Source organism: Schistocerca cancellata, chromosome 4 (genome assembly GCF_023864275.1).
Source record: "Schistocerca cancellata isolate TAMUIC-IGC-003103 chromosome 4, iqSchCanc2.1, whole genome shotgun sequence".
Taxonomy (NCBI): domain Eukaryota; kingdom Metazoa; phylum Arthropoda; class Insecta; order Orthoptera; family Acrididae; genus Schistocerca; species Schistocerca cancellata.
Window position 1 is genome coordinate 325953236 of NC_064629.1, and position 13683 is coordinate 325966918.

At 42.9% G+C, this 13683-nt stretch overlaps 1 protein-coding gene across 1 annotated transcript in view; it reads right to left on the bottom strand.

Moving 5' to 3' along the window:
* Nucleotides 1-2900: 2900 nt before the first annotated feature.
* The window catches only part of LOC126184853 (Krueppel-like factor 1), a 161358-nt gene continuing 150575 nt past the window's right edge, over nt 2901-13683 (bottom strand). Inside the window, exon 2 of the mRNA XM_049927460.1 lies at nt 2901-5061. Coding sequence (XP_049783417.1) covers nt 4003-5061 — 1059 coding nt within the window. The 3' untranslated portion in view covers nt 2901-4002. The remainder of the gene's footprint in view (nt 5062-13683) is intronic.

A 13683-nucleotide genomic window follows, 5' to 3' on the forward strand; every position in this document is an offset into this window, starting at 1 on the left:
TCAGAAACAAAAGAGAGTGGAGTCATTCAGAAGACACTAGTAGCGGAAATTCTCTTCGAATGTAAAAGTGAAGGTGACGATCGTCGTACGTGCAAGAGTGTTGGAGAATGCGATGTTGCAGCTTCTCAGGTTGCGCGCCAGCTACGGCGGGCGACTGCACACGCCGGCGGCTCCGGGCGACCTTGGATCAGTATATTACTGTGCAAGAATATATTCGCTCGCCACAAAGCACGTGCAACCACAGCCTGCTTAGGAATTTCCTCTCCCTGCCATAATTTGCCGCGCATTCAAATTTTATAACGTTCCAGACCAGCATGAGGTGTACGCTGGATACCCGATCAGAAATTTGTATGAGCCTTCGTAACGGATTTGCATGTAACTGGATGACGGCATATCAATCCGCATCGTTGTATTACGCTGTGATAGGTCGAAGGGAGATGGCGTCAGGTTAAGACAATGGACTTGCATTCAGGAAGACGGCGGTTCAATCCCTGGACATTCATGCACATTTGTGTTCTGTGTGTTTTCCTTAACTCGTTGAAAATGGTATCGTCCCAGGGAAGAAGTTCTTCTCTAATCTGCAATCCTTCTTTCGTCATGCGTTTTAAGTTTCTCGTTATTGTGTGTGCCAGTTATAGCAGCAAAATCAAATGAAAGAAATCTGTACGTAACTTTTCTGGAGACGTACAAATGGGAACTAAGGAACATTAATGCAAAAAGGGGCCCAGGAGCCTACGCTACGCGAGTTCTTCATTTGGACGGGCCTGTGGTCAGCATACTACGAGTACTGTTCCCTTCGCTATAGCCCAGCTGTCCAAATCAAAGCCGTTCCAACAGCTACTTACTTGTCCTCAAAAAACTAAGTGTTTCCCAGACCACAAGAAAACTGTTTGCAGTAAAGAGTAGCAAACACACTTTCCGCCAATAGCAGCCAACCACCATGATTACTAGGATACACTGACTGGCTTGTAACAACTGACATCATTGTGATGCAAACACGGTTGAAACTTCAAAAACAGATCATGTAACAACGTGCCCGAACTGTATGGTCAGGGAGTCAACTTCTATTTCATGTTCTAGTCACTTAATAGTTCTACGGTCGTGTATGGCCGACATATAGTCCTCTGAGAATGTGATTTAGAACTCGTAGTTGCATTTCTGTTCTAACATGATGAAGCCAATTTCATCTTCATTCTTGTAGGTAGTCTGTCACAAGCGTTGTCTCAATCACTTGACCATGGTTTCATTGCGCTCATAATCTAGAATATTACATCAAGTAGTCTTCATCTGAAATTCTATTTCAATGGCTGTTAAGCGTTTTCTGCCTTCATTTCGAATGAGCCATATTTCACTAAGATAAAACAGGATTGGTTGTGGTAGAGTCTTGTAAGTTGTTAATCTTAACTGCTTTTATGGTTGTATTCTTTTGAAAATCTGATTGATTTTTCTGAGTAGCCTATTGTAGTTTCATATTCCGTTCGATCATCTTCATAAAAAAATTATATAGTCGAAATCTTTAGAGGAACTGATATGCTCTATTAATGACCTGTCTACAGAAATTTTATTTGCGATGTATATTTTTGCCTTGAATGTCGTGTCTACTTTCTGTTGTTGAGATTACCATAGTACCCTTTTCTGCTATACAATTTAGACGGTGAATGAAAAATTGGCAGTTTATGTCAACATTAAAAAAGAGAACCGATCGTCTACATATATCTGAAGTGTTATTTCATTGAAGATAAATTGAAGATAAATATTTCCGTGAATTTCTTATCTCCACTGTCTTCCAGTTCCATTGGCTTTCACGTTTGATAGAAGTAGTGATAAAGAGCAACATCGTCGTACTACACAGTTTATTGGCTTTCGTTCAGAATGGTCTGTTCCTAATTGTGTTTCCTCTGTATTATCTTGTGTGTCTATGGCACCAAATTTTTAAGCTGGCGCGAGAATCCAGTTTACGCAGTGAGAACAAGTGCGAAGATCCCACAAATATTTAGTCCAATTCAAATCGGGATTCTGAGAAAATCAGTCGTAAAACATCAAGTTCTTGTGGTGAAATTACTTCCCATCATACCACGTAATGCGCAAGAGTTACCTTTTGTAATACGTAGTAATCACACCTACTTCTCTTATAGAAACTGTACACATCCATAAAAACAGCACAATGTAAAACATATTTCATGTGTTCGACAGCCCTGTGGTATAGTGAGTTGGCCGTGCGGTTCTAGGCGTTGCAGTCTGGAGCCGAGCGACCGCTTCGGTCGCAGATTCGAATCCTGCTTCGGGCATGGATGAGTGTGATGTCCTTAGGTTAGTTAGGTTTAATTAGTTCTAAGTTCTAGGCGACTGATGACCTCAGAAGTTAAGTCGCATAGTGCTCAGAGCCTTTCGAACCATTTTATAGTGAGTTGGAAGAAAGTTCGAAATTATATTATGTGGTTTGTGATTAGCTTTTTGATTATGAAAACCAAATCCATATAGTAGCGCCGAACAGTCACGACGCTAGGTAAAAAATAATGTCAGTCTGTGGAGCTGTTTGGTTAAGTGATTTCTGATTCGTTTCTAATGATCTCCTAGTCGCCTGGATCGGGAAATCAAATCTCCCAGCCCTCTCACTACGAAACAGAACAGATGATCTGATTTACTGGTCCAGTTACCTCAGCGTGGAGCAGACCATCCTGAGCCTGGCATTGGTCTTTTGGGACAGATAATTACGCCATTCTTGTAGATGACTTCTCTGTTTGATTTGTAGCACAAAGTGCACCAGTATAACAGCGCTCGGTGGTCTGTGAATTGCCTATATGAGAGACATTCAACAATAAATCAAATGGAGTAAGTCACCTATTAATACTAACAATCGGAGTTATTTAGATGAAAACAGGAATAATATTAAGATGTACTTTTCATGCGTATATATTAAATTTATTCCTATTTTTAGTTCCCATTGGTACACACACATATTTGAGAAAGAGAAAGTAATCTTAATTTCTCAAATATCGACAAGACATCTTTGTACTTAAGACTTACTCAAAGTGTGCAAAAATTCAGCTGTTTCTTAAAAGGGTATATTGTTAGATAAGGTATTGCTTAAAAATTCAGATAATTTGTCCCTGAAGGCTTCACATACAATCTTTTCAACGATTCGTTACTTAGCCAGTTAAACATTTTCTAGAAGACACAAAGTTTGATTAAGAATAAAAACAAGTTACAATGGAAAATGTCTGTCATTTTCAAGTTCACATACTTGTTGTTCAAAGTACTGTACACATATTCTTTTTCCTCAGACATGTCTTTCATAAGATTAAGGCAGAGTTTACTTCAGTTGAGATGGTTAATATGTGCTGTGGTGATCATTGTTAATTCGAAATATTTGAATAGTGAGAGTCTAACAGTCATCTTTGCAATCTAATGAAACAATTTAATAATAGATGCTGCGCGTCCTCTCAGGACAAATCGAAGTTCATTCCGTCGGAGATTTCAGCAAATGCTGCACAAATACTGAACATCAGATTCACATACAGTAAAACATTAGAGAAAACACAGTTTTTCTTAATAGTGTACACACATTCACACAGCCCACAATAAATCTCGCATTACGCGATACTTTAGAACAGTGTCTTTCAACTTACAACATCACCTCGTCACTCGCTTACTCTCTATACGAATGGCACACAGAAAACAAATATGGCTTCGTCGGCATATGTTTGACCATTAAAGCTACTATAAGACGTATTTAAATGAGTATTTTAAAGATCGTATTCTTTATAGCACATTTAAGTGTTCGTAGTGTCATTTTCTGTGTACTAAATCACGAGTGCAGTATGGTAACCTTTAAAATATTTACATTCCTACAGTGACTACTATCCACTCGGGTATCTGAAAGTTTACGCAAAAGGTAACGGCGACAACAGGGCGGCGGCGCGCTGCCATTTAGCCCAGTTCGCACAAACGGGTAACGTCCACAGGCGCTGGTAACTGCTCGGATGGGTGCGGAAGGACCCCTCAGACGCTGACGTGCCTCTTCATGTGCAGCGACAGGTGGTCGGAGCGCGAGAAGGCGCGCTCGCAGAGCCGGCACTGGAAGGGCCGGTCGCCCGTGTGCTTGCGGTAGTGGCGCGTCAGCTCGTCGGACCGCGCGAACTTCCAGCCGCAGCCCTTCCAGCCGCACTGGTAAGGCTTCTCGCCCGTGTGCGTGCGCAGGTGCGCCTTCAGGTGCGACGACTTGGTGTACGTCTTGCCGCAGCCCGGGTGCGAGCACGTGTGCGTCGTCAGCTTCTTGCGGCCGCAGCTGCGCCGACAGCGCTTCGGCTTGTGGCCGCCGTCGACGGGCTGGAAGGGCTGCGCCGGCTGCTGCTGCTGCTGCTGCTGCTGCGGCGGCGGCGGCGGCGGCGGGGGCGGTGCCTGCGGCTGCGGCTGCGGCTGCGACAGCAGGTCGGCGAGGTTGGGCGACGACGGCGGCGTCATGATCTTGGCGAGCGCCGTGGCGGCCGGCTGCGCCACCAGCGCGCCGGCGGCCAGCGCCTTGCCCAGGTCCTGGTTCTCCGGGCTGGCCGGAGGGGAGATCTGACCGTGGCTGTACGCCACCTGCGCCTGTTGCTGCGCCGGCACGATCGTCATGAGGCCGTTGTAGGAGGTGGCCGGCTGGAACCCCCTGGCCACGTCGCCTAGCCTCAGCACGTCCTGCTCGTCACTGGCGGCGCTCGCGTCCCCGAAGCACACTGCGCCGTCGTCGGGCTGCTGCTGCTGCTGCTGCGGTTGTGCCGGCGCCGGCGCGGCGTCCTTGCAGTCGCCGCCCTGCGGGTAGAAGTTGTGCTGCTCGGCGGCGTAGTTGATCAGCATGTCCAAGTCGACGAACTCCTCGCCCTGGTAGGCGAGCGGCTCGTCCTCGTCCACGTCCGGGTAGGAGGGGGTGCCGATGGCGGTGGGCGCCGCCTGAGGGGGCGGCGGGGGTGGGGGCGGCGACGGCGGGCCCAGCACCGTCCACGATGCGCACAGGCTCACCGGGGACGCCTGCGGCGCCGCCGGCTGGTTCAGCAGGATGCTCTCGATGTCTTGCCACATCTGCAACACCAATCCACAAGCTCAGCTAACTGCTCATCTCTCAGTACTTCACTTCTACGAAGTTTGGAACTTTAATAGTGGCCAATATATGTTTAAATAAGAAATAAAAACTTTGAGGTTCGCCGATGACATTGTAATTGTGTCAGAGACAGCAAAGGACTTGGAAGAGCAGTTGAACGGAATGGGCAGTGTCTTGAAAGGAGGATATAAGATGAACACCAACAAAAGCAAAACGAGGATAATGGAATGTAGTCGAATTAAGTCGGGTGATGCTGAGGGAATTAGATTAGGAAATGAGACACTTAAAGTAGTAAGGGAGTTTTGCTATTTGTGGAGCAAAATAACTGATGACGGTCGAAGTAGAGAAGATATAAAATGTAAGTATTTGTATGGAGCGTAGCCACGTATGGAAGTGAAACGATAAATAGTTTAGACAAGAAGAGAATAGAAGCTCTCGAAATGTGGTGCTACAGAAGAATGCTGAAGATTAGATGGATAGATTACATAACTAATGAGGAGGTACTGAATAGAATTGGGGAGAAGAGGAGTTTGTGGCACAACTTGACTAGAAGAAGGGATCAGTTGATAGGACATGTTCTGAGGCATCAAGGGATCACCAATTTAGTATTGGAGGGCAGCGTGGAGGGTAAAAATCGAAGAGGGAGACCAAGAGATGAATACACTAAGCAGATTCAGAAGGATGTAGGCTGCAGTAGGTACTGGGAGATGAAGAAGCTTGCACAGGATAGAGTAGCATCGAGAGCTGCATCAAACCAGTCTCAGGACTGAAGACCACAACAACAACATATATTTACTATTTTTAACCAAAATAAATATCTGTTTCAAAGGTTTACTCTCCTTCAAAGCAGTCACCAGCAATCTTCGTTCGATCAGGAAAAGTTAACGTTGTATGCTCATTCAATTACTGTTGAGGAATATGACTATTTTGCTACTCACATGTACTTTGCTGCGAACTGTACCATTCACCTACTTCTAAGGCTATGGGTTGAAAATGGATTTGATGCTCCGAAACTATTTACCACAAAGAAATGACTATTATCGCAACTTTGACGACTAATGAAGGTAAATAAACATTTAATTGGCCCAGTGGCTGGTACTATTCACCATCAGTATGTTGGAACTTTATGAAGTATTTTTTTGTGTGAGTAGTAAATAAATAATGGCCACTATTAAAGTGCAACTCTTTTATTATAATCTAAATATCTATTTACGCTATTTTATTTCATTTCATCTCTTTCTTCGCATTAAATGGAATTATCTTTACTTTAATATATTGCGTATTTAAAAGACTTTTTCTTTATAGAAGTGTTTCTGAACTTTTTTGCTGTATATATACGGTGTGTTGGAAATTCCCGTTACAAACCTCTAGACTTGTAGAGCGGAATGAATACATAATGTTTTGAATAGGAACACATGTCCGGAAATGTACCTTTTCCGTGCTATAGCCGTTTGAAAACATAATTGTTAGGTAGGTATGCGACAGGACTGTCACGGTAGGGGGTGGTTACGGCCGACCAGCTGATGTCATTTGACGTCTGCCTTCCTCTCTGCCCTGGTTCGAGTCTCATTCACGTGTCTGTGAGTGTTAGAGCAACATAGCTGAGTATACGTTTGCAGAATACACCGACTTGAGCCTTCTGAATGGCAAAGCTCACAGTATTGGAAGAGCTGCTCGTGGCCTTTATCAAGATCGTTCTCCACAACTCCGACTACATCGCATACCCTTCTCTCTATAATTACGCAACGGTTCGAGAAAGGGTACCTTCACCGTCAGCAGGCGTGACTGTGGTGATCCCCGGAGATTTCGCACACCCGAACTGGAAGAGGCCGTACTGCATCACGTTGAAGAGATACCGTCAACGAGTACACGAGCAATTTCTTTGGCTATTAGTGAGTGGAACTGTAAAACAAGTGATGTACTGGCTCACACTTTATCAATTACTTGTAAAAGTGGTAGCGTTACCAACATATTTTCAAATGGTTATAGCACAGAAACGCTACGTTTCCGGACATGTTTTCCAGTTCAGAATATTATCTACTCACTTCCCTGAACAAGTCCTAGAAGTCTGTAAAGTGAATTTTCCGAACACCCTGTATAATGTTCGTACAAATCGTTGTATAAATTCTCAGACGAAACAGGGCCAACAGCAGTCACGTGAACTAATGAGCTAGCTATAAGATGAGAGGAATGTCTCGTACTTAGTGCGTCAGGGATAGTCCGAATTTAGGTACAGGGTAAACCACAGTTACCACTTACCATGCAATTCTATTTACTGCAGTACTGAAGCATATATTTACTGCTCGTTGGCACTATTATCACCTTCGACTTCGAAAGTATTCCACACGCACTGATATCTGCACCAGTGCCAGTAATACACTTCCGGCTATTAAAACTGTAATATCGTGGAAGCGAAATGCAATCAACGTCAGATTGGCACGAAGTGTACTACCTGCTAAGATATGGAAATGATTTGTAATTCGGCTCAATCACACAAAGTACGTACTAGATTACATAGCGGGTTTCTCATTCACAAGTCACATTTCATTGGCCGGAATTCGTCATCAACGGAATTGTGATCTATGGAGACAGCGTCTATCGTTAAGAGACATTGCTGCTCGTGTTAGTCGGTATCCCACGACTGTCATGCGAATGTGGAATCCGTGCTTTTAGGAGGGCCATATTCAACGACATGCAGTATCTTATCGGTCCCACGCGAATAGCACCCGAGAGGACAGACAAATTGTTCCCTCGGCCGTGCATTATCTTACAACCACTTCGAGCACTATCTTACAACCACTTCGAGCACCACTCACCGTCAGCAGTGCAACCACTGCTGCGGGTCCTCTTGACAGGTCAGTAAAGCGAAGTGCGCCGATAGTGGTCCACTCAGCGAGAAAACAGGGATGCCATCACGTCTTCTTATACGAGGCATATCACGATTTTCTCGCTAATGATCAAAATTCAAATGCGATTTGTGAATGACAAACCCCTGCGTAATATTCCCTTACATATTCCGCACTGAAATTCTAATCGGAATGTCTAAGTGTGTAGTAGACTTCGTGCTAATTTGATGTTTATTGCGTACTGTATTCACGGAGTTGCACTTTCATTGGCCAGCAATTTACTTTGTACCAGCCCACAGTCCCTCAACGGTCGGGCTACTTCCATATCTGGAAGCAGAAGTATACTGATCATTAAAGTCACGTCGGACATTTTATAAATCTTCAATAAAAGTAATGATCTATTTACACCGAGCGAGGTGGCGCAGTGGTTAGCAAACTGGACTCGCATTCGGGAGGACGACGGTTCAAACCCGCCTCCGGCCATCCTGATTTAGAGTTTCCGTGATTTCCCTAAATCGTTCCAGGTAATTGCCGGGATGGTTCGTTTGAAAGGGCACGGCCGATTTCCTTCCCCATCCTTCCCTAATCCGATCTTGTCCTCAGTCTCTGATGAACTCGGTGTCGACGGGACGTTAAACATTAATTCCTCCTCCATCTATTTACATTCTAGAAGTGTGCTGGAGCAATGACACAAATTAAATATAAATAACTTTTTTCGCTGATGTTTAACCCCCGAAAAACACTAAAATTATTGATACTGGACAAACTCGAGACTTCGATTTTTTTCGAAAGCTTAGTTACCGGTCTTTTGAAGAAATTCGTATGAAAAAACTATTTTCCTTACTTGTTTCATAAAGCCTGATGCTCAGCTCATTGAGGTATTTCATTGCTACAGTTTGCAACTGACTGGCAGCGTTAGATAAACATGAAGTCTTCTCAATGAGTCAAATGTCAACTTAAGGAAAGGCACAGTTGTCAATCTAAGTACCAGCTTAGCGCAGGCAAAGGCTTAGTTTTCTTACCGTTGCATTCTCTGCATTCTCTGTTCTGAATTGAATTACACATTCTAGTAGGAGCAGTCCTTATTTTATAGCCAATCTAAGAAACAGCTGCTAGAGTTGCCGAGTTCGCCAGCTGAAGTTAATGTGGTGAAGCTCCTTCCTCAGGCGCCCCATCTCAAATAACTTCCAACGCCACTATTTGGCGACGAGGTGACGTAAAGTCCTTGAACAGACTGTTTTGCTTTTATATACTGGCTGCAATTTCAATACAGTATGTATGCGGCGTAGCAAAAACTTAAATCGCTGTTGATGGAGATCTGTCTGTTGGATGTGGACGCTCAGCATGGAGGTCACTTTAGTAGTAGGCTGTTTCATTCTCTCCATTTCTTTCCATACTCCTCCGCATCAAACAAACACAACGCTACATTTTACAAGCAGTTATCGCAGAGATTCAGATACACATGGCAATCCATAATATGTCGTCGACGTAAGAAGGCAATGGCAAATCATGATTACCTGACATCGCCAGTGGAAGCAGAAGGAGATTTTCTACATTTGAGAGTCTAGCATCGTTTCGGAACACTTTATTGCCCATATATCAAGATTTGGTATTTATACCAGCTTCAGCCAGTTCAACAGTCATTTTCAGCTCTGTAAAGGTTTACAACGAAATACAGATCAATACATCTTATCTAAATCAAAAATGTTGTAATACAGCTAAGTAGATTACATAACCTATGCGTTATTATCAACGTTGTTGCGTAACATGTTTGTGTACAACAAGTAAAAAAATAGTAATTAAGGGAACTTATCCAAAGTCTTCATTATCATTACAAACAATGTACTGTGTGTACGCACTTAACCATAAACTTGCAACACATTAGACATTATATAGAGTACTGAGCACTCTCACACAGTGCAAAAAAACGGCGCAGATGCCCACGTGTAAGATCATTATACACATGGTATTCTGTGAGAGTGGTCCATATTCTATATAAAGCCTAATAAGTTCCACGTTCTGGGATTATGGGTAGGTAATGTACATCTAGCACAATGGTGGTAATGTTAATGGTGACTTCGGATCAGTTCCGTAAATTATTGTACTTTTTACATGTTGTACACAAACGTGCGATTAGTTATTTAACAGCATTGATATTACCGTACAGATTATATATTCTACTTAACTGTATTACAAAAATTTTGGTTTGGATAAGATGTATTGACCTTTATTTCGTTGTAAACGTTTACAGATCTGGAGATGACCATTGAACTGGCTAAATCTGGTATTTTTGTAACAGAATTTGAGAACTAGGTAATAAAGTGTCCCAAAAGGATAATATATTCTCAAATGGCAAATCATTTCCATTGAAACTTTGGCCACTACCGCAATGCAGTATTATTAAATTGCAGCCATCGCTAATTGTTTGAGTATGGATCTGACTCTGAGTTTGACAATAGACCGGCTGAAATAAAGTGCTAGAGGCCCTCTGCTGTTCTTTATCTTCATAAAACGATTTAGGTGACAATCTGAGAGGCCGTTGTTGTTGTTGTTGCTGATTTGGCGGGACGAACCAAACAGCGAGGTTATCAGTCCCTTCGGATTAGGGAAGGATGGAGAAGAAAGTGGGCTGTGTCCTTTCAAAGGAACCAGCCAGGTATTTGCTTGAAGCCGTTTCGAGAAATCACGGAATACCTTCATCAGAATGGCGGGACGCGGTTTTAAACTGTCGTTCCCGCGAATGTGAGTCCAGTGTGCTAACCACTGCACCACCTCGCTCGGTCAACGGTCGTGTTAGATTGTTTGCAGATGATTCTGCCATTTATCTTCTGGTAAAGTCATCAGATGATCAAAAATATTTGGACGATTTATACAGGTCATCTGTGTGGCTCGAAAAGTGCAAATTGACCCTAAACTATAAAAAGTGCGAGATCCTTTACATTAATACCAATAGAATCCGTTAAATTTCGGTTACACGATGTATCACTAAAATTTAAAGATTGTCGATTTACCTAAATACCTAGGGATCACAATTACGGACAACTTAAATTGGAATCATCAGTCAGAAAATCTTGTGGGGAAGGCGAACCAAAGACTGCCTTTTATTGCCAGAAAATTGAAATACAGAAAAGATCCACTAAATATGTGGCCTACATTACGCTTGTCCTTCCTTATATGGAGTACTGCGGCGTAGTTTGGGATCTTTATCGGATAGGATTGACTAAAGATATTGAAAGAGTTAAAAGAAGTACAGTTCGATCTGCATTATCACGAAAAAGAAGAAAGAGTATCACGGCTATGATACGCGACTTGGAGTGGCAACCATAACAACAAAGGCGTTTTTCGTTACAATGAGATCTTCTGACGAAATTTTAATCACCAACTTTCTCTTCCTAGTGCGAACATTTTTTTGCCTCCCACCTATATTGGGAGAAATAACCAGTGCGATGAAACAAGAGAAATCAAAGCTCCTACGGAAAAATTTAGCTGTTTGTTTTTCCCAAGTGCTATTAGAGAGTGGAACGGTCGAGAAATAATACGAAAGAACTTCTATGAACTGTCTGCCAACCACTTAAGTGTGAATTGCGGACGTGTCGTGTAGTTATAGGAACTAGGACAAATTGCTTATTCTCTTACAGTTTCCTAACTGTGACTAGAGGTCCTAGAATTTCCTACACAAGGCAGATAGCATTTCCATACACTGCAACATGCTTCAGATATTTTTAGACGACAGTACCCGTTTACGCTGACGAGCTCTCGGAATTTCATGCTAATATTGGTTCAGCGAGCCAGTAACAGAGTGAGTTTCGTGAAACTCGACCTTACGGAGATCCCAAGAACAAGAAGAAAGCCTGTCCTTTTCGGGAGATCCTGTTTGGAGCACTAGTATAGCATGACATCAGTCAGGGGCAGATGACGGAAACCGTATCACTTGCCGAAAGAATCGCTCACCTGACCACATCCTGGATGCCACGGCGAGGGCACTTTGCGTACTACTGCTGAAGGCAGACATGTTATGGTCATAACGATTGAATTTGATGCTAATCGTATGTAAATGAACTACCCGTTATCCTTACGCGCGAAACAGAAAATAACAAGATGGACAACACTCCGTGACAAATATGGCCAGCAGTATCTGGCATACGACACCAACACGCTATTGTCGAGTTCTCGTGAGAGTGTTTTAAATATTTAGATACAGATGTATGCCCATCCTGTGTCGGACATTTTCTTACCAGTAACATTTAAAAATACACGAATTCTACTTGTAGTCTAAATAAGATCGATTCGGAAGACTGTCTAGTGTTTCAATGAATGCAGGCAAACTGTATGGAGTTAATCAATATATTTTACAGTAACGGCTACCTGTTACAATGTTTCGAATTTGCTTGTATACATGTTTCGAGGATAAGAACCTCATCAACGAAGAATTGCGATAAAATAAAGGCAAATATCTCAGGACGTGTTGAGGAAAGCCAGGGAAGAAAGAGAAGCATTACATGTCCAACAAAATGGGACTAGTAACAATTAATGAAAAAAAATAATTTATTATATATAACAAAATGTAACGATCGAAAAATATCTAATTCGTATCTTGATTAAAGCAGCACGGATGTTTCTTCATTCTTAGCAGCGTATAAACTGCTTTTCTGAACCTAATGAGAAAAATAAAATGTTTGCATTTAGTCTAGGTACTAGTAGCTAAGCTTCTCGAGAAGAAACGAGTTCATTTGTGCGTCGCAGAATTCACGTGGAGTGATATTACAAAAATGACCAGAAAATTTAAAATTGAAATTTCCCTTGTGGTATTCGGACAGAGTTAAAAGAAGTGGTGAAGGAATGTGTAAGCATCAGAAAGAGATGGGATACATTCCCTGTCCGGCTGTACTGATCTAGGTTTTCCTTAATTATTTTGGCCAAATATCGGTATAGGTTACTACACCAAGACTATGGCCGATTTATTGAAATTAAGTGTGTTTCAAGGTTGTGATAATGTGTCAGCGTAACGTCATTGCTACTTCGTTTGCGTGGTCCTTAGAAAACAACAATTGGAAATCGAAATCTGTTCCTTTGAGATTATCGTAGGTTACATCGGCAAAATAAAGCTGAACTGCGTGCATCGGTCTCTCCTTTCGAAAACGACCCAACGCTGTAGTATATAAATGTTTCTACGTGTCCAAAGTATATCACATTCGAGTAAAAACTGAAAATTTCAAAGACGTGTACCACCTACATCGTCAGCAGATAACGGAATGTCGGGATCGTTGTGTGTGGCTTGTATAGCGCCATTTTGGCCTATACAGGTAGCATGACGTCACTTTGAGGACGTGATTCGCATGTGCAAATGCTGTAAATCGGCAGTTAAGGAAGTACAGCCCCTACCGGAATTATGGAGCGTAAGTAGAATGAAGCTTAGAGGCTCCACTCTCTCAATTGTTGATTTCCTACGTTTGTGCATGTGTGAATTCGAAGTACAGAGCAAATCATCGAAGGCTAGACTTCCTACTAAAATGTCACCCCGATTTTCAACCAGATTGTCACCGCGAGGAACTATACCGTGTGGCAGAAATGGAATGCGTGTCTGTTTTGTTTCTCTCGTTCTGAAAAGCGTAGAAAGAATTGTGGGGTAGTGCACGCGCAGCTGTCGGTACCGCGGCGCACTTGGAGCGCCCAGCACGAAGGCTGCTCCTCGCAGCCTCGTGCGGCATGTGACCTCATCAAAACGAGGCCAAAACGTGGCCTCGCTCTGCCCATACG